General features: G+C 42.4%; 1 protein-coding gene across 1 annotated transcript in view; it reads left to right on the forward strand.

Moving 5' to 3' along the window:
- The first annotated feature begins 3,953 nt into the window (after positions 1–3,953).
- DCAF12 (DDB1 and CUL4 associated factor 12) overlaps positions 3,954–20,547 on the forward strand; it is a 29,981-nt gene continuing 13,387 nt past the window's right edge. The window contains exons 1-4 of the mRNA XM_007950672.2: positions 3,954–4,031; positions 5,048–5,302; positions 18,896–19,102; positions 19,878–19,938. Coding sequence (XP_007948863.1) covers positions 3,954–4,031; positions 5,048–5,302; positions 18,896–19,102; positions 19,878–19,938 — 601 coding nt within the window. The remainder of the gene's footprint in view (positions 4,032–5,047; positions 5,303–18,895; positions 19,103–19,877; positions 19,939–20,547) is intronic.

Here is a 20,547-nt window from a genome sequence, read left to right on the forward strand (position 1 = left end):
ATTGACCTATGTCACTTTAGTTTTGTGTATTTCACTGTACATAAAATATATTTTAATAAAATGCATTTTAAAAAATCTATCCTGAAGTAAATGCTGTCAGTGATAGGTTAATACCCATATGCCTACAAGGAAGACCAGTTAATACGACTATTATTCTAATTTATGCACCAACCACCAAAGCCAAAGATGAGGAAATTCAAGATTTCAACCAATTTCTGCAATCTGAAATTGACCATACATGCAATCAAGATGTGTTGATTATCACTGGTGATTGTAATGCAAAAGTTAGAAACAAGGAAAAATCACCAATAGTTGGTGATAGAAATAACGCTGGAGAGGATATTTACTTATGTTTTATTGACTATGCAAAGGTATTCAACTGTGTGGATCACAACAAATTATGGATAACATTGAGAAGAATGGGAATTCCAGAACACTTATTTGTGCTCATGGAGAACCTGTACATAGACAAGGAAGCTCTTGTTCAAACAGTATGAGGGGATGCTGCATGATTTAAAATCAGGAAGGGAATGCATCAGGGTTGTATCCTTTCATCATTCTTATTCAATCTGTATGCTGAGCAAATAATCTGAGAAGCTGGACTATATGAAGAAGAATGTGGCATCAGGATTGGAGGAAGGCTCGTTAATAATCTGCAATATGCAGATGACACAACTTTGCTTGCTGAAAGTGAGGATGACTTGAAGCACTTACTGATGAAGACTGAAGACTTCAGTCTACAGTATGGATTCCATCTCAACATAAAGAAAATGAAAATCTTCACACTGGACCAAGAAGCAGCATCACAATAAATGGAGAAAAGACTGAAGTTGTCAAAGATTTCATACTTGGTTCCACAATCATCACCATTGGAAGCAGCACTCAAGGCATCAGACGACATACTACACTGGGCAAATCTGCTGCAAAAGATCTCTTTCAAGTGCTGAAGAACAAGGATGTCTCTGTGAAGACTTTGGTGCGCCTAACCCAAGCCATAGTATTTTCAATGCCTCATATGCATGTGAGAGCTGGACAAATGAATAAAGAAAACCAAAGAAGATTTGATGATTTTGAGTTATAGTGTTGGTGAAGAATATTGAAAGTACTATGGACTGCCAAAAGAATTAACAAATCTGTCCTGGAAGAAGTGCAGCTGGTATGCTCCTTGGAAACAAGCATGGCCATACTTTGTGTCACCTATTTTGGTCACGCTGTCACCAGGGACCATCCGCTGGAGAAGGATATCATGCTTGGTAAAGTGGAGGGTCAGAGAAAAAGGGGAAGGCCCTCAATGAGATGGATTGACTGCAACAATGGGCTCAGGTATAGCATGGATTGTGAGGATGGCACAGGACCAGGGAGTGTTTTGTTCTGTTGTATGTAGAGTGGCTATGAGTCAGAGCCAACTCAACAGCACCTAACAACAACTAGCAATATGTGTGAGTTCTGGTCATTGTAACACCTTGCCAATACTTGGTGTTGGCTGTCTTTTTAAAGCAATTGTGAACTATTAAACTTCCAAATGGACTTTTGTGGTAGTTAAGGTTATGTGTCAACTTGGCTGGGCCTGGTTTTAAGTGGCTGGGTGGCTTGATGATCCCCATGATGAGGTCCCCATGATGAGACTCGTATCAACTCAATGGTGGAATCCACTGTGAGCAGCTGAGTAGCCTTAGGGATATGGTCTGCTCCTAGTATATAAGGTGAAGCTGTAGCAATGGTTGTAGCTTTTGGCACGCTTGAATCCTGCATGTAGCCAAATCATTATTCAGCAGCCTGCCATGCTGCCTGCCAATCTTGGGACTCTTAATGGACTTGAGTCAATGACCTGCTGTGTGGTTTGGCAATACCGCGACTGTGCCTACTTGTCGACCTTGACTTTGTCAGCCTCAGCAGCCTGCTGCTGCCTGAGTGAAGAAAGCCTCCAGCTTCAGTGGGCCGGGAGCAAGAGGCAGAGCTGAAGCCCAAGGTCAAGGGGCTTTCACCTAGTCCCTAGAACCTGGCACTTTGAACTCAGACTTCTAGCTTCCAAAACTGTAAGAGAATAAACTTCTGTTTGTGAAAACCATCCCATTTCTGGTATTTCTGTTGGAGTACCACAAAGTAACCAAAACAGCCTTCATTCTATTCCCACAGATATTATGAGATCTGCTGGGAGGTGCACTCATGGATAGTTCCCAGGATACAGGATCTCTAAGTGTCAAGATGAAGCACTGATCTCAAAAATGGCCCTCCACCAGTGTCCAGTGTACAGAGGAGATCAAGATCCAAATGTAGCCTAACCCAGCCCTATCCTGGGGATTCTTAAAGGAATTCCAGACTCTTGCCCAATGGTCTCCTGGGTCATTTAGGGCATTGTGAGGCAAGACAGAACTAGACCAGGCTGAAAAAGGAAGCTGACTTATTCCTGACCCCATTCACTGTGTACATATCTCTCAGGGGACAAACTTGAACAAGATGGGGCTGCCTTTCTCAAGGTGGAATTAGGCGTTAATGGCACTGCCAGCTTGGCATGGTGGAGGACCCTATCTCAATCTGGTATTTGGTTCAGCTTGGAAAACAAAACCAAATCCCCTTGTAGATAGAACATCGGATGGACCAACAAAGCTTATTGGAGGTATGAGGCCTGTAGCTTGAAAGGACCAGCAGATAACTGGGCACTGTAGTCTGAGGCGGGTCAGCCCCAAACAAGAGCATTCTGCTTCCTCCAAAGTTTTCTTTGCCTAAGAAAAGTGGTGGCTGACATTCAGATTTCTACAGGATCTTCTGAAAATGGAAGCAAGGATGATCCTGAATAAATCCCCTTATTTGGATAATGACTATTGTCAGTCCACAATGACAAACCAAAAATGGCCACTCTTCTTTCCTACGGTTCAACCTGCCCTGAAGGAGACCAATGAGGGAGAGGCAGGCAGTGACCATCCCTGTCTCCTCTCCAGTTTAGGACGGCATGGGAGACATAAGAAACCTAAATTATAGCCTGAAGCCTATTTCATGAAGCACAAGAGGAAGTGTAGCCTGGACAGTAGGTCAAAGGAATTCAAAGGAGGCGAGGTCACTTTAAGGGGCAGTTGCGGCTAGAGAGAAAGGATCAAACGAAACGAAGGAATGAGGGGTAAAAGGAGGGGTGGAGAATGGAGCCTGCGGGTCACCAAGGGTGGGGAGAAGGCGGCCAAGGCAGGTTCAAATGGGCGGGTTCTCTGCGTTGGGAAAGTAGGTGGTGTCCAAGCCCGACACTATTCTGAGAGGGAGGCGGTTTTCTGCCGTTCGCCACAGCGTCTGACCCATTGAAACAGGCAAGGCTTGTGATAGGTTCGGGGGCCCGCACAGCATGGGAAGTACCCGGTGGGGACTCCCGAATAAAGGTGTTTGCTGGGAGAAATTCCTTCCCGGAGCAGAGATGGTCGTCCTCACTGCCAGGTGCCTAGCTCTGAGAGATTGGAGTTCAAGGTGGCGGCCCATAAGCCCGACTTCCTTGGCCTCAGATCGCCCACCCCCAGCTGCTACCAGACACCCGTTGGAGTGGACAGCAACTACGCAATTGCGGCGAATTTTCCTCCAGGCTCTAAACCCTGCCCCCCTCCGGTCCTGCTGTGTCACCTTGGAAACGCGCTGCGAAGTGCGGCTGCGCAAGGGTGACGGCGCGCGAGGGAGGGGGAGGGGGTGTTTTGGTTCTAGCTGCTTGCCGTCCTGTCCCTACTCGGTCGACTGTAAGCTTCTTGTTCCGGCCTCCCCTTCCCCTTCCTTTTCCCTTCCCCGGCCCCGATTTTTCCTTCTCTTCTACACTCCTGTCCGCCTACCCTTTTTCTACCTGCCACCCCAGGTCCGGGCCACGTTCTGGGCCGGGCGCGCTACGGTGCGCAGCCCCAGGGCCCAGTATATGACCCGCCGTTCTGCTGCCGCTCGCTTCCCCCGCCCCATGTGGCTGCGGGGCCGCGGCGGCGCTGCCCACCATGGCCCGGAAAGCAGTTAGCAGGAAGCGGAAAGCGCCCGCCTCGCCGGGAGCTGGGAGCGACGCTCAGGGTCAGCAGGTAAGGGCTGGGATTTGGACGTTGAGGTCGAGGCACCAAATGGGGGTTATGGTTCGCTGATTAGGGGACAGGAACGGGCCCGGGCCTATAGAGTGAGGAATGGACCCACAGGAGTTTACTGGAAAGCATAGAGGCTGGAGGAGTGAGGAGCCGGAGGGCAGCATGGCAGTGGGGTCTCCGCTGGAGGCTGCAGCTGGGAATGGAGCTTGGAGAAAGGGAAAACCGTAATAGAAGGGAATCGGGAGCAAATCCTAGGAGATACAGGGCTGGAGAATGAAGTCTGCCTTCCAGGGGCCTGGGGAAGCTGGGAGGACTCGTATCTCATCGAGGAAAGATTGTTTCTATGGATACCCAAGCAATGAGTTTGGGCCTTTTGCCACTCGGACCGCTAGAAGAAACTGCGATTCCCGGGTATTATCTCTATACTACCCCCTTTGGAAGGAAAGACCTCGTTGGGCGCAGATTTAGGCTTTTATTTTCTGTGCTCTCCACCAGATTTATGTTTGATTTTTCGAATTCTGCAACTGACTGGAGCGCGGGCGCGGCGGCAGGGGAGCGGCCATTGATAGTGCAACCCTGGAAGACCTAGGACCCCATTCTGGCTTCTTGGGTTCCCCTCTAAAGGGCCCGTGGGGAGTGCGAGCTGAGAGGGCTGGGTAGAGTTGTAGCCCAGGTTGTTACGGGAGTCGCTGGACCCCTCATTCCCTTCCATATCAAGGATAGCTATGGGGTGTCTGAATCCTTCACTCCTAAATGATCTAGGAAACCTTATGCCCTATTCTTTTCTGCTTTTATTCCCTTGTAGACTTTGTGATTCACACAGGTAGGTTTGACTATGAGCAGCATCTTTTCAACGTTGGAAGGATTAAACAACTTTCTGGATTGAGATTCTTATGTATTTTGTTTCTGTGTGTATAGCCCACAGGATGAGTTCTTGGTGATTTCCCTGGTACCATAGACTCCCTTGTTCTGAAGAAAAGTAGCTACAGCCCTGATTTCTAATTTGCTTTCCACAGTTTGGCTGGGATCACGCATTTCACAAAAGGAAAAGACTCCCTCCAGTGAAGAGGTCCTTAGTGTATTACCTGAAGAGCCGGGAAGTCAAGCTACAGAGTGAGACCAGCTACTCTCGAGTGTTGCATGGTTATGCAGCACAGCAACTTCCCAGTCTCCTGAAGGAGAGAGAGTTTCACCTTGGGACCCTTAATAAAGTGTTTGCATCTCAGTGGCTGAATCATAGGCAAGTGGTGTGTGGTACAAAATGCAACACGGTAAGTGTGTTGTCTGGGGGAGCATGAGCTTTTTCCTGGGTCCTGGATATGTGGCTTCATGTGCTGTAGATCCTTTCAGGGCTTGTTTCCTCCATCTTTGGGGAAAGGATTGCCTCACTCTCCTTTCCATTCCCGCCTGTCTGTTGATGACCTCTTCTTGTTTTTGCTCATTTTTGCACTTTCACATTTCTTTTCTAGTAAGTTTTCAGAGCAGTCTATTTCTTTAGGCCTCTTAACTTCTGAATATGCTGCTGCTTCTAAACTTAATTTTCCTTCCCACCTGTTTTTTACTTTGTTCGTGCTACTTCTAGACTTTTTCCTTTTTAAGTTGCTTTCTAAGTCACGAGGCCTCAGAGGAACAACTTAGATTTTTATGGCATCATTCAGGATGCATGATAGTGAAAACTGGGGTATTACCTGCTAGCCTAAGGGCAGGTATAAAATATGGATGTGTTTAAAAATACTTCCATGTTTAAAATACTATGTAATGATATGTCATAAATACTATGACAAATTTAAAATACTTCTGAAAATAGTAATAGTGCAAATATTTTTTTATTTAATTTTTTTATTGAGGTGAAATTCAAATAATATAAAATTCATCATCTTAAATGAACAGTTCATTGGCATTAGTACATCACAGTGTTGTACAACTACCACCATCTAGTTCCAAAGCATTTTCATCATTTCAGTAGAAAATTCTTAGACCATTAAGCAGTTGCTTCCTATTCCTCAGTCCCCCAGCTGCTGGCAACCACCGGTCTTTGTTCTTTCTCCATGAAATTTCCTATTCTGAACATTTATTTCATGTAAGTGGCATCACACAGTATATAATGTGGTTTTTCATGACTGACTTCTTAGCTTAAAATGTTTGGGTTCATCCATTTGTAGCATGTATCACTACTTTCTTTTTATGGCTGAGATATTCCATTATATGTTTATATCACATTTTAATTATCCATATCAGTTGATAGACATTTAGACTATCCACCTTTTCTTAAAAAATCTTTTAATGTGGTTTGAGTGAAAGTTTACAGAACAAATTAGTTTTCCATTCAACAATTTATACATATTTTGTTTCATGACATTGGTTGCAATCCCGACAATGTAACATCACTCTTCCCACTTCCTCCCAGTATTCCCTGTTTCTGTGTGTCCTTCTTTTCCTGCCCCTGCCTGCCTTCTGAGCTTTGTTTTGGGGCATGTATTGCCCTTTTGGTCTTGTATGGTTGATTATTCTGGAGTATGTTCTTCCCTGGTATTATTGCTCATTTTATAAGTCTTTTTATTGTTTGGCTGAAAGTTGAACCCCGGGCTTGAAGGATGTCTAAAGACCACAGTCTCAGGGGTTCCACCAGTCTCTATCAGACCAGTAAGTCTGGGCTTTTTATGATTGTGAGTTTTGTTCAACTTCCCCCCCACACACACTCTGTACAGGAGCTCTGGTAACGTAGTGCGTAAGGCAGTTGACTGCTAACCAGAAGGCTGGCGGTTCAAACCCACCGGCCACTCCCCGGGAGAAAGGTTGGGCAATCTACTTCCGTAGTGATACTGCCTTGGAAACCCAAGGAGGGGTCTCTATGGGTCGGATCCAACTCCACGGCAATGGTTGCCTTGACTCTGTCCAGGACCTTCTATTGTGGTCCCAGTCAGAGAGGGCTGGTAGTGGTAGCCAGGCACCATCTAATTCTTCTGGTGTCAGGGTAGTGAAGTCTGTGGTTTGTGTAATCCTTAGTCCTTTGGACTAATTGTTTCTTGAGTTCTTAATTTTCTTCACTCTTCTTTGCTTTAGATGGAGAGAGACGAGTAGTTGCATCTTAGGTAACTCTACGTTTAACTCTTTGAAGAACCACTGAACTACTTTTCCACAGTGGCTAAACCATCTTACATTCCTACAAGCAACGTATAGCGTTCCTATTTCTCTACATCTTCTCCAACACTTACTTTTTATTTTTTTCTTTTTTATCATAGCCATCCTAGGGGGTGTGAAATGGTATCTTCTAGTGATTTTGATTTGCATTTCTCTGATACTGAGTATCTTCATATGCTTATTAGTCATTTGTCATGAAAAAATGTCTTCAAATCCTCTGCCCATTTTTAATTTGGGTTTATCTTTTGTTGTTGCATTGTAAGTGGTCTTTATGTATTCTATCAAATATGTAAGTTGCAAATATTTCTTCCACTCTGTAGGTTGTTTTTGCTTTCTTAATAATGTCTTTTGTACAAAAGTTTTAAATTTTGATGAAGTCCAATTTATCCAAACATTCTTTTTTAAGGAATAGAATCTAAAGATGTATAAACTCTGAAATATGAAAATGACATGAATTGTTTCTTGTAAGGTGCAAAAACGGCAAGGAGGCCACATGTTCTGACCTCCTCTAATCTCACAAGAGGAAGACAGGATTACCAGCAGTAACCCAAGGCCTATTACTGCAAGGCCAGACATGCTGCCTCCCTCCAGCCCTTTCACCAACCGTTCCTCCCAAAGCACCACCACCTCTCTCCTGGGTTCGATAGTTCACTGCAGTGGCCACACAGAACTCACAGATTACAGGGTTTATTAGGGAAGCACCAGGCTACAACTCAAGTTCAGGAAGAACGCTCAGTCTCTCTCCCAGCCCACCGTCCCTCAGCCAAGAGTCTCTCACAGTCTATTTCCCAGCAGTGCTGGTCCCTTGGTGTCACACTCAGCAATGCTTGTCTCTTGCGTCTCTTTGCCAGCAATGCGTGTCTCAGGAGCCCGTGTCTCTTTCAGCAGCACATCTTCTTCAACCAGCAGTCAGAGAGAGTTCTGCTTCCAGGAGGTCTCCTTTAGAGCCCGCAGGGTGGTCAAACTAGCCAATTATAGCATCAGAACTCTAAGCACCTGAGAGAGAGTGGGCACCTCCCAGAACATTGTTTTGTGCCTCTCCCAACAGAAATATTCCAGGTGAACACCTTCAGCAATCAGGAGCTCTTCACTTGCTCATAGAAAATCTCACCTTGGAGTTTACAAAGACTTATGGGTAGAAAAGCCACACAAAGTAATTTACTACACTGCATAAGGAAAGCAGGGAATGTGTGTCTCGTGGTATATTTCAGATTGTAAGCATTTGCTTTATGGAAAGTAGTCTTTTGAAAAGAATTCAGAGGAGAGAGGAATATTAGTGCCCTGAGAAGGAGAGTATGGTATTTTTGGTGTGACTTAGAAGACAGTTAAAAAGTGAAATCAAGGGGAAATTTTTGGAAAAAAAAGTAATCATTAAGAAGCTATAAATCAGCGTGACTATGGGCACAAATTAAAAAAAAAAAGGCAACAGTGCATATGATTGCAACAGAAGGGCACATGTAGCATGATGTGAAAGAAATGGCATGTGAAAAGAGGCAATGCTGGGCAGTGGGGCATGATTCAGAACGCAACATGAGTAAAGATCATCTAGGCTCAGTTGCTCCCTCCATTTTCACTCTATTTGAGTAGACAGGTGATGCAGTCATAACAGCTGAAGAGGTTGAACCTGGACTGAGAGACCTCTTGGATCAACTGGAAGAGAGATTGTTGCTCTAGCACAAGAAAGTGTTAACTACTATGGGTGTTCGTAAAGGACACAGGCAAAGATTTAAACATGAATTTTAAGCAAGGAAATAATACCACGGTACTTGGGGCCATGCTTTTATTTCCTGATCTGTTGAAGGTTATTTATCTTATGCAGAAGCCTTTCAAAATTAATAGTGGTGACAAGCCTCCGCAAAACTTCCTTTTCCTAGTCTCTCTGGCCACCCACTCATGGCATAAGAGAGCTGTCATTTGTTGTCACTGGGAGTAGAACATGAGGCTCCTGTTTGGAAGAGTTCATTCATCTCCCCACATATGCTGTCAGAATATTTTACAAGTAGTAGTTGCCCAGCGAATATTGCTGAGTTGTAAATTGAATTACTCATCATAGTCTCCTGCTTCTTGAGTTTGTTTCCACTATTTTGAAGACTACCATGTTAAGTAATAATTTAACCTACTCTTAGTACCTATCTTTCCATCTTCCTACATTCTTTTGACTTAAAATATTCGGGGATAGGATTTGATTTCTTTTTATAGCTAATATTTGTTTCCTAGCTTTCAGAACCAAAGCAAGGAAATAGGAACACTGTTCTTCTGTGGATTTTGTGACATTTGGCAAATGATTTCCTTATCTGGGCCTTTATTTTCTTATCTGTAAAATGGGAGTAGTAATACCCAGTGCTGATAAGGTACTTGATTACATCTGGAAAATACATATCTTCCTATTCAAAACTACTAGTAGTGATAAAATTAGTCCAAAGCTTTTTCCAGTGTTTTTGTTGCACCCTAGGACTTTCCTCAGTTGAAAGCAAGGAAAGTTATTTAAACAATTAAAACTGTCTTTGGATAATACATGCATATCACAGGGTAGGGGAAGTTCATGTTGGATTCTCAATAGTAAATTAAATTTTGATAGAAATTTTACTGTTAATGAAATAATTTTTAAACGTATTCTGTAGGAACAGCATACCCACACTACTCGTATTCTAAAATAATCTGTTATTAGAAACTGTTTCTTTTTTGGCTGGCTATGAGGGAGTTTTTACTGCTAGTAGGTAAGAATATTCATCAGCATTTTATTGCGTGTATACAAATCCAGAAAAGCTAGGTTATTTCCAAATTAACTGATTTGGGCTATTGTATTTGAAACCAGGCAGTGTGTGTGAAATTTCTCTATGCTGTGAGCTAATGCTTCAACTAGGGACAGTCATTCAACTGTCTGTTGAGTTCCTTTAGCCCATTGAGCGCAGGAATAGCCAACCTGTCTATGTTTTACTTATTAATAACAATAATATGGTCATTTTTAAAAAAGTCTTTTATTATCATTGTAAAAATGTAATACAACATTGGGAACTGGTGTGTTTTTTACTAAATAATTTAAAGAAGTAAAGGTATTATAACCTTAACTGGAATGTGGGTCTGTTCTTCAGGATGGCTAAGTATATTTTCCTAGTCTGGGGTTATAAACTCAGATTGTCTATAGAGCCAAACAGAAAAGCTAAATAATGGAGAGTTTGCCAGGCCTAAGATTATCAGGAGTGAATGGGAACTTAAAGAACCAAGGCATTCTTGGCTCCAGCCAGTTGTTGCCATGTAGCAGTTTGCACTTAGTGTTAACAGATTGTCTTTTTAAAGAGAAGCTGGGAATCTGGATTTTTATGGGGAAAAATGTTGACCATTTATGAGGAATATTGAGCATCCAGTGTCTTCACATGTCTGGAAGAGGGCCAGGAGATTAATTTTGGAAAGGTTGATAAGGATCAAATTGTAGAAACACTTGAAAGTGAAGCTAAGATTGTATTTTGTGGGTAATGAGGAGGTAATGGTCAAAGGCTTTAAATAGGGGGTAATGTGGTTGGAATAATGATTTAGGGAGAGGAGGTATAGGAGGCTAGTGCCATTGTATAGCTGAGAGGTAATGAGGTAATAAACTAGGACAGTGTCAGTGGAGAGGAAGAGGAGACAGATACAACAGACATCTTAGAACCTGCAGATGATGACATGTTCACCTTTAATTCATTGCAGAGGAGTAAGTCAGAATTGACCCTGATGTCTTGAACCCGGGTAACAAGAAGGATAACAAGATGACTATTAAGAAGTAGGTTTGAAGAAATAATTAGTTTTGTGCTTTCTATCAATTAGTTTAGGAACTCTGGTGGCATACTGCCTAAGGCATTTGACTAACTAGAAGGCTGGAGGTTCAAACACACCAGCTATTCATCACAAGGAAGATTGGGCAATTCTTCTGTAGTGATACTGTCTCGGAAACCCAAGGAAGGGTTGCTATAAGTCAGATCCGACTAGAGGGCATTGAGTTTGGTTTGGTTTGGATCGATAAGTTTGGGGAGGGAAAGGTTTGAAATTAGTGATTTTGGAATCATTTATGTAGAAGGGACTATTGAAATTGTTACCATAGAAGAGAGGGAACTGTTCCTAAAATTGCAAAAATTTGATTGTGCATTTTCTGGGCAGGATTGAGGACGAGGTGCATGGTTTTCAAAAGGAGCTGTGTGGCAAAAATGGCTATATTAAGAACCACTGATAATGAGAGAAAGAGCTAAGATCCAGAACCTTGGAGAACACCCATTTTTATTGGGCGGGGAGTGGGTTGAAGTCAGGTAAACCAGAATACAAGTAACAATTCAGAAAGGGAGTGTTTTAAGGGGCTGATGGTTTGAAGAGAAGGGTGGTCTAGGCAGTGTCAGATGCAATTTGAGGTATTTAAATTTAGATATGAACTCTTAATTTCCCATTGCTTTTTTTAATTATTATTTATTTATTTTATTGTGATTTTGGTGAAGATTTACAGAGCAAATTCACTTTCCATACAGCAGTTCACATATACTTTGTCTCATGTCATTGACCACAGTTTACCACAATGCAACAGCTCCCCTCCCACTTCCTCCCCATAGTTACCTCTTCCCAGGGTCCATCCCTCCATACACTCCTGCCCCCTGAGCTGTCTCCCTGTGCATAAGCAGCCCTTTTTTCTCCCATGATTGTTCTCTTCAAGGAGTGTATCTATCTCAGGTAAATGTTCAACTCATATGCCTGTATTTTGTTTGGCTGGAAACCACAGGTGTTGGTTCATTTGCAGACCTTAAGGGCAGCTAGGGCCCATAGTCTCAGTGGTTCTACCAGGCTCTATTGGATCAGCAAACCTGGTCCCCACCTTATTTTTTTTTTCCTCAAAATGATTTTGAGTTTTGTTCCACATTGTTCTCCCTTTCAATCAAGGATCTTTTAGATAGATCCCCTTCCAAGTGGATGACAGTGTAGCCGGGCATCATCTAATTCTTCTGGTCTCATAGTTGTATAGGCTGCAGATCGGATGGTGTACCAGTCACTAGGACTAATTGTTTCCATGAATTTTGGTTTTCTTCGTTCTTCTTTGCTCTGGACGAGGAGAGACCCATCGTTGCATCTAGATGGCAGCTTGCTAGCTTTTAAGATCCCAGTCGCTACTCGCCAGAGTAGGAGGTAGAACAATGTTTTGTATTGTATGTTATGCCAATTGAGCTTGATGTCCCCTGTGACTATGGTCCCAAGCCCACAGGTTCAACTACTTGGTCCCTCAGGGTAGCTGGCTGTGACCAAGCAGTGACCACAACCTTGCCCCTTGTCAGCTCTACTATGCACATGGGAATTCTGATCATTCACATAAACTTACAGGACCATTGTCTGCCAATCCTATATTTGTTCTTGGATACACTCCCCATTTCATAGACATACCTAATCGTTCAGCCTGTCCACCCATCTATCCACCCATATACCCATGTTTGCCTTCACTGACAACGCAATACTGTATGTGCAAAAGGGTTCATATTTGTTGTCTGTACCTCCCATGGACCTCTCTCTGTCTTTCTCATCCTCAATGGTGCCATATTGGTCACTCACATTTGGTACATTGCCCTTCTCTTCACCCAAATCAATACTTATCTCTATCTATCTAACAGCCTTCCCTCCCCTCCCACCCCTGGTAACCAACAAAGAAAATGTCCTTCTGTAGATAAACCTTTCCTTGACTTTTACAATAACGGACTAATATAGTATTTGTCCTTTTATGATTGACTTATTTCCCTCAGCATAATGTTCTCCAAGTTCATCCATGTTACGCAGTGTTTTGCAGATTCTACATTATTTAGTGTTGCATAGTATTGCATTGTGTGTATGTACCATAGTTTGGTTATCCATTCCTCAGTGATGGACACTTAATTTCCCATTGTTAATGCCTTCTAGCCAAAGACTCATAGGAACCCATCCGTAGTAGAACAAGTTGGCTTTAATTACTCCTTGCAGCTAAAGAGAACCTTCACCCTAGGACATGGGAACCATGGGACCGCTCAGTAAGAGGATGTTAGAAAGGATTTCAAATATTTGGGCTTGTTAGGTGATTTTAATGAAGGCTTAAGGAAGAAAGGCTCTGCTTTTGATTGTCAAGAAGTAGGGGGAAATTTTATGTTTGGGTATCTTAGCTAGACTGAGAGAAGCCTAGAGGGAAGTTAATTGATGGAGATGAAGCAGTCAGTAGTATGAGCCAGGTTAAGGGGATGTTTGAGCTCTTTGTTGTTTATTCAGTGTTCATGTTTTTGTGTGTGTTTAGATATGATTACAGCGTGACCTTGTTTTTGTCTGATCTGGGAGTTCTGGTAGCATAGTGCCCAAGGAATTTCACTGCTAACCAGAAGGCTGGCGGTTCAAACCACCAGCCACTCCTCAGAAGGAAGGTTGGGCAATCTACTTCATAGTGATACCACCTTGGAAACCCAAGGAGGGGTCGCTATGAGTTGGGTTCGACTTGATGGCAGTGAGTTTGGTTTTGGTTTATCACAGTGACCTTGTTTGATATTGAGGTTCTTTGAAATTATTTTCAGCAAGAGAACACCAAGACATAACAGAGTCCCAGACCAACTCCAGATGTCAGGGTTGCTTTTCTTTTTCTCACCATCTCCCAAAGTCGTGATTATGAGCATAATTAAGCAGACAAGACCAGTTTTATCTGTGATTTGCTGCTGGATGAGAAGGAGGAGAACTTTGAGGCAGCCTAATTTGGGTGGGGTGGATAGAATGATCAGCACTGGGTTTGAGAAAATACCTATAATGTTTATAAGTATATTTAGATTCCTAAAACTATTTTTTAAAGTATGAAATTGTTTGAGGTACAGGAAAGTGAAATATGATTAAATGTGGAGGTTTTGTTCTGACCATATTTTTGCTTCAAGATTATCCCCCATAACTTAACTATTTTCTGTTCCCAAAGGGATATAAACTTGTAGAAAATACTTTGAAAAGGCCTGAAGAAACCCTGGGCCTGGCAAGTTATACATCTCTTTATTTTCCCATCTATACTGATGGGTTGACAGTATTCTTACTGTATGGTTCATCTGTATTTTCTAATTAGTATGTCTTTTTTTAGTTGAGCCCATCATTGCAGTCACTGTGTCAGTCCATCACATTGAGGGTCTTCCCCTTTTTCTCTGACCCTCCACTTTACCAAGCATGATATCCTTCTCCAGGGAATGGTCCTTCTGACAGCGTGACCAAAGTAGGTGAGACGAAATCTGGCCATTCTTGCTTCCAAGGAGTATTCCAGCTGTACTTCTTCCAGGACAGATTTGTTAGTTCTTCTGGCAGTCCATGGTACTTTCAATATTCTTGACCAACACCGCAGTTAAAAAGCATCAACTCTTTTTTGGTCTTCCTTGTTCATTATGCAGCTTTCATATGCATATGAGGTGATTGAACCCACCATGGCTTGGGTTAGGTGCACTGTAGTCTTCAAAGAGACATCTTTGCTCCTTGGAACTTTGTTGTTGTTATGTGCCGTCAAGTCAGACCTGACTCATAGCAACCCCTCCTTGGGTTTCTGAGGCAGTATCACCACGGAAATAGATTGCCCCATCTTCCCTCCAAGGAGTGGCTGGTGGGTTTGAACCTCCAGCCTTCTGGTTAGCAGTCAAGTGCCTTAGCCACTATGCTACCAGAGCTCCCCTTTGGAACTTTAAAGAGATCTTTTGCAGCACATTTGCTGAGTGCAGTACATAATCTGATTACTTGACTGCTGCTTTCTTTGGTGTTGATTGTGGAACCAACAAGCAATATGAAATCTTTGACACCTTCGATCTTTTCTCTATTTATCATGATGCTGCTTATCCGGTTGTGAGGATTTTCGTTTTCTATATGTTGAGGAGGTGTAATGCATACTCCAGGCTGTAGTCTTTAATCTTCATCAGTAAGTACTTCAAGTCACTTTCACTTTCAGCAAGCAAGATTATGTCATCTGGATTATGTCAGGTTGTTAAGGAGTCTTCCTCCAATCCTGATGCCACGTTCTTCTTCATATAATGCAACTTCTCGGATTATTTGCTCAGTGTACAGATTGAATAAGTATGGTGAAAGGATACAGCCCTGACGCACTCCCTTCCTGATTTTAAACCATGCAGTATCCCCTTTTTCTGTTCAAACAACAGCCTCCTGGTCTATATACAGGTCTCTCATGAGCACAATTAAGTGTTCTGGAATTCCCATTCTTGTTTGTGTTATCTATAATTTGTTATGATCCATACAATTGAATGCTTTCACATAGTCAATTAAAATACAAGTAAACATCATTCTGGTATTTGCTTTCCGCCAAGATTTATCTGACATGGGCAGTGATATCCCTCATTCCTTGTCCTTTTCTGAATTCAGCTTGCATTTCTGGAAGTTCCCTGTCAGTATGCTGCTGCAACCATATTTGAATTATCTTCAGCAAGATTTTCCTTGCGTATGATAGTAATGATATCATTCGATAATTTCCACATTCTTTGGGATCACCTTTATATGGAATGGGTACAAATATGGATCTCTTCCAGTCAGTTGGCCAGGTAGCTGTTAGAGATTTCTTGGTGTGGACGAGTAAGCTCTCCAGCATGACATCAGTTTGTTGAAACATTTCAGTGGGTATTCCGTCACTTCCTGGAGCCTTGTTTTTTGCCAATTGCTTCAGTGCAGCTTCAACTTCTTCCTTCAGTACCATTGGTTCTTGATCACATGCCACTTCCTGAGATGGATGAACATCGATCAGTTATTTTTGGTACAGTGACTGTATATTCCTTCCATCTTCTTTTGATGCTTTCTGCATCATTCAGTATTTTGCCCATAGAATCTTTTGATATTGCAACTCAATGATACTGAATTTTTTCTTCAGTTCTTTCAGCTTGAGAAATGCCAAGTGTATTCTTCCCTTTTGGTTTTCTAATATCAGGTCTTTGCACATTTCATTATAATAATTAACTTTGTCTTCTTGAGCTGCTCTTTGAAATCTTCTTTTTAGGTCTTTTATCTTGTCATTTCTGCCATTTGCTGCTTTGGCTACTCTCTGCTCAAGAGCAAGTTTCAGAGTCTCTTTGTGACATCCATTTTGGGCTTTTCTTCCTTTCTTGTATTTTTAACAACCTTTGCTTTCTTCAAGTATTACATTCTTGATGTCATCCCATAATACATCTGATTTTCAGTCATTGGTGTTCAGTGCATAAAATCTTATTTTTGGATGGTCTCTAAATTCACATGGGATATAATCTGGGTCATATTTTGGCTCTCGTGGACTTGTTTTAATTGTCTTCAGCTTCAGCTTGAACTTGCATGTGAGTAGTCAGTGGTCTGTTCCACAGTCAACTCCTGGTCTTGGTTTGGCTAAAGATACTGAGTTTCTCCATCCCCTTTCCACAGAGATGTAGTCAGTCTGATTCCTGTGTATTCCATCTGGCGAAGTCCATGTATATAGCCGCCATTTATGTTGAAAAAAGATATTTCCAATAAATAAGTCGTTGGTCTTGCAGAATTCTATCACGTGATCTCTAGTGTCATTTCTGTCACCAAGGCCATATTTTCCAACTGCTGGTGGTAACTTTTGCCTTTGAATCACCAGTAATGATCAACACATCTTGATTACATGTTTGGTCAATTTCAGACCGCAGAAGTTGGTAAAAGTCTTCAATTTCCTTGGCTTTGGCTTTGATGGTTGGTGTGTAAAATTTAAATAGTAATAGTATTAATTGGTCTTCCTTGTAGACATATGGATATAATCCTATCACTGATAGCATTATATTTCAGGATGGATCTTGAAACATTCTCTGTGATGACAAATGCCACGCCATTTGTTTTCAGTTCGTCATTCCCGGCATAGTAAATCATATGGTTGTCTGATTCAGAATGTCCAAAAGCCAATCCATTACAGCTCACTAATGCCTAAGATATCTTATCTTTATGCGTTCCATTTCATTTTTGATACTTCCTCATTTTCCTAGATTCATACTTCGTACATTCCCTCTTCTGATTATTAATGGATGTTTGCAGCTATTTCTTCCCATTTTGAGTTGTGCCACATCATCAAGTGGAGGTCCCAAAATCTTTACTCCATTCATGTCATTAAGGTCAACTCTACTTTGAAGAGGCAGCTTTTCCCCAATCGTATTTTGAATGCCTTCCATCCTCAAGTGCTTATCTTCTGACACTGTATTGGACAGTGTTTCAGGGATAGTTGTAAATTTTTCCAGTAATATGTCAGACAGCGTTTCACTGCTATTGTAAGGTTTTCACTGGCCAATTTGAGAAGTGAATGGCCCCTTCCTTCTTCCAAGTCTGTCTGTCCGGAAGCGCCACTGAAATCTGTCCACCATTGGTGACTCTGTGGTATAGCCTCCAGCCTTACAGCGACATGTAAGCCACTGCAGTATGAGAACTGACAGACAAGTGGTGGGATTCAGCCCCCCACTGTCCAACTCTGAAGCTGGAGAGATTGAACATAAGACTTTATTAGATATTGCAAAAAGGACAAGGAGGCCACATGTTCTGACCTCCTCTAATCCCACAAGAGGAAGACAGAATCACCATCAATAGCCCAAGGCCTATTCCTGCCAGGCCAGACATGCTGCCTCCCTCCAGCCCTTTCTCCAACCGTTCCTCCCAAAGCACCCACCACCTCTCTCCTGGGTTTGATAATTCGCTACAATGGCCACACAGAACTCACAGATTATGGAGTTTATTAGGGAAGCACCGGGCTACAACTCAAGTTCAGGAAAAGCGCTCAGTCTCTCTCCTAGCCTACCGTCTGTCAGCCAAGTCTCTCACAGTCTCTCCCCCAGCAGTGCATGTCCCTCGGTGTCTTACTCAGCAACACGTGTCTCTTGCGTCTCTTTCCCAGCAGCACGTGTCTCTTTCAGGAGCGCTTGTCTCTTTCAGCAGCACTTCTTCCTCAACCAGCAGTCAGAGAGAGTTCTGCCTCTAGGAGGCCTCCTTTTGAGCCCGGCAGAGTGGCCAAACCAACCAATCATAACAGAATTCTAAGCACCTGAGAGTGAGCCTCCCATAACATTGTGTTGTGCCACGCCCAACAGAAATAACCCAGGTGGATGACATTTACAATCAGGAGCTCCTCAGTTGCTCATTCCACCACTGAGTTTACAATGACTTATAGGTAGAAAAGCCACACTAAGTAATTTACTACACTACAGATATGAATAGATGAAGCCTTTTCTTCTCACCTATCTGGATGGTAGAATCGGATCCCTGTCTTAAAGCAAAGAACTAGATTAAAAGAAGTTAAGATTTTAGTCAGTCCTCAGACTATATGAAAGAAACTCAGATTTTTCCAGGTTGCAGGTCACAGTTTACTGGGGTCACTGTGAGTCAAAAATTGACTTGACAGTACAAGACAACAACATTTCATGAATAGATGAGGCTTAGATATATAGAATATGCCCAAAGAGACAACAGTTTTAGTCCAGGCTCTTTGGGTCCAAGACCTAATGAGAGATTTCTCTGAAGCCATTTGTGAATACCTGGGCAGAATTTACTGCTTTCTAATCTGTTCATGTAGCATATTATTTTATTATATTTACTTATTTTCATGTTTCATTTGACTAGTAGTCCTGACCATGCCTTTGGTAATTCCAGGATCTAGCATGTAGTAGACATTCATTAAATGTTTGATGGATAATTGAGTGAATGGTGTTTGTACCCAGGGTCAACCACATTAAATAGAAACTGTGTTAAGCCTCTCCATCCCTTTTGTCTTGTAGCTATTTGTAGTGGATGTCCAGACAAGCCAGATCACCAAGATTCCCATTCTGAAAGACCGGGAGCCTGGAGGGGTGACCCAGCAGGGCTGTGGTATCCATGCCATTGAGCTGAATCCCTCTAGAACACTGTTGGCCACTGGAGGAGACAACCCCAACAGTCTTGCCATCTACCGACTACCTACACTAGATCCTGTATGCGTAGGAGATGTAAGTTTTCCCAGTAATTACAGTTAGAGATGACCTTCTTTTTATAAACATGGCACCTATAGCATGGGCTCCTCTGGGAAAGGTAGTATCCTTTAGATTTCTGCTGACTTCAGGGGCATGGGAAGGAAATACAGGGTAGAGGTATCAGAATGGGGACTGGACTTCCTACAGGGAATACTAGGTACGTTGACAGTATATGTTTGATAAAGGGACCAGTGGCAGTGGGTTGGTATATTTCAGAGGGTGATAAGTGCCTCAGAGAAAAGTAAAACAGTTTAAAGGGATAGGGAGTGCTGGTGGAGAATTCTGTTTCAGAAGATACTCAGGGAACACCTCACTGATAAGGGGACATTTGACAGACTTAAAGGAAACGAGGGTGCACACCATTACATGTCTAGAATGGACAGAGTTCCAAATAGCAAAGGAGCTGTTGATAGCCATGGTCCTAGGGAGCAAGGGGAAGATTGATAGGACAAGGGGGAGGAGTTCGGTGATTGTGTCTAGACACTCCAGATATGGTATGCGCAGGTAGAAGTCCAGAGCTGTGTGTCATTTAGACATATTTATTGCTCAGATGGTTGCCATTTTCATTCCAGCTTTGAGCTCCTCGAGGCAGAAGCTAAAGATTGTGCAGTCATGCCCTATGGGTTGAACATCACCAGAGCTATAATTTTTACAAAGATATTTTCTGTCAGATGTGTACTTTTCAGGAAGACGTGATCTGTATTTCATTAATTTCTTTGTTTTTTCCTGTACTCATCATGCCCTCTCCAAGGATGGACACAAGGACTGGATCTTTTCCATTGCATGGATCAGCGACACTATGGCAGTGTCTGGTAAATTTGCTCTTTTGTAGGGAGCTTTGGTGTGGTAAAGAGGGAGGGATATAGAAGTTTGAAGAGGTATAGTGATATGATTGGTGATAGTCTGGAAAGAACATTGGCCAGGGGCCTGGAAGATCCTGTTTCCAGTCATAACTCTATGCCTAACTTACCATGTGACCTTAGATAAGTCATTTCCCCTGTATCTTAACTTCCTGATCTGGAAAGTAGAGATATTGGCCTACTTCATTTATTATTCATGTTATGCTATCTTGTTCTAAAAAGCATGTGTAGTAATATATTAACCTCGAGGTTTTTGTGTGGATTCATCAAGATAACGGCTGTGAACATGTTGTGGAAAAGTTGATGTGCTCTCCAAAGTGTTAGGAACAATTATCATTTTCTGTACAACTGTGTAACATTAAATTTCTTGTTAATAGAAGTTGTACAGGATTGGGTGTATTTCTTTGTCAGTGGTTAGAACTTCTGGAAAAAAAGATAGGGACAAATGAGTGTAAAAAAAATAACCTAGAGATATACGTACTTTTTAGTGCCCACAGAAGCCTAAAAATAAAAAGTAGGCTCAGAGTGCTAACTAGTTTTGCTGGGTACCCATATATAAAA

This window comes from Orycteropus afer, unplaced genomic scaffold, assembly GCF_000298275.1.
Source record: "Orycteropus afer afer isolate SDZICR_OR568_19922 unplaced genomic scaffold, OryAfe1.0 scaffold00285, whole genome shotgun sequence".
Classification (NCBI taxonomy): domain Eukaryota; kingdom Metazoa; phylum Chordata; class Mammalia; order Tubulidentata; family Orycteropodidae; genus Orycteropus; species Orycteropus afer.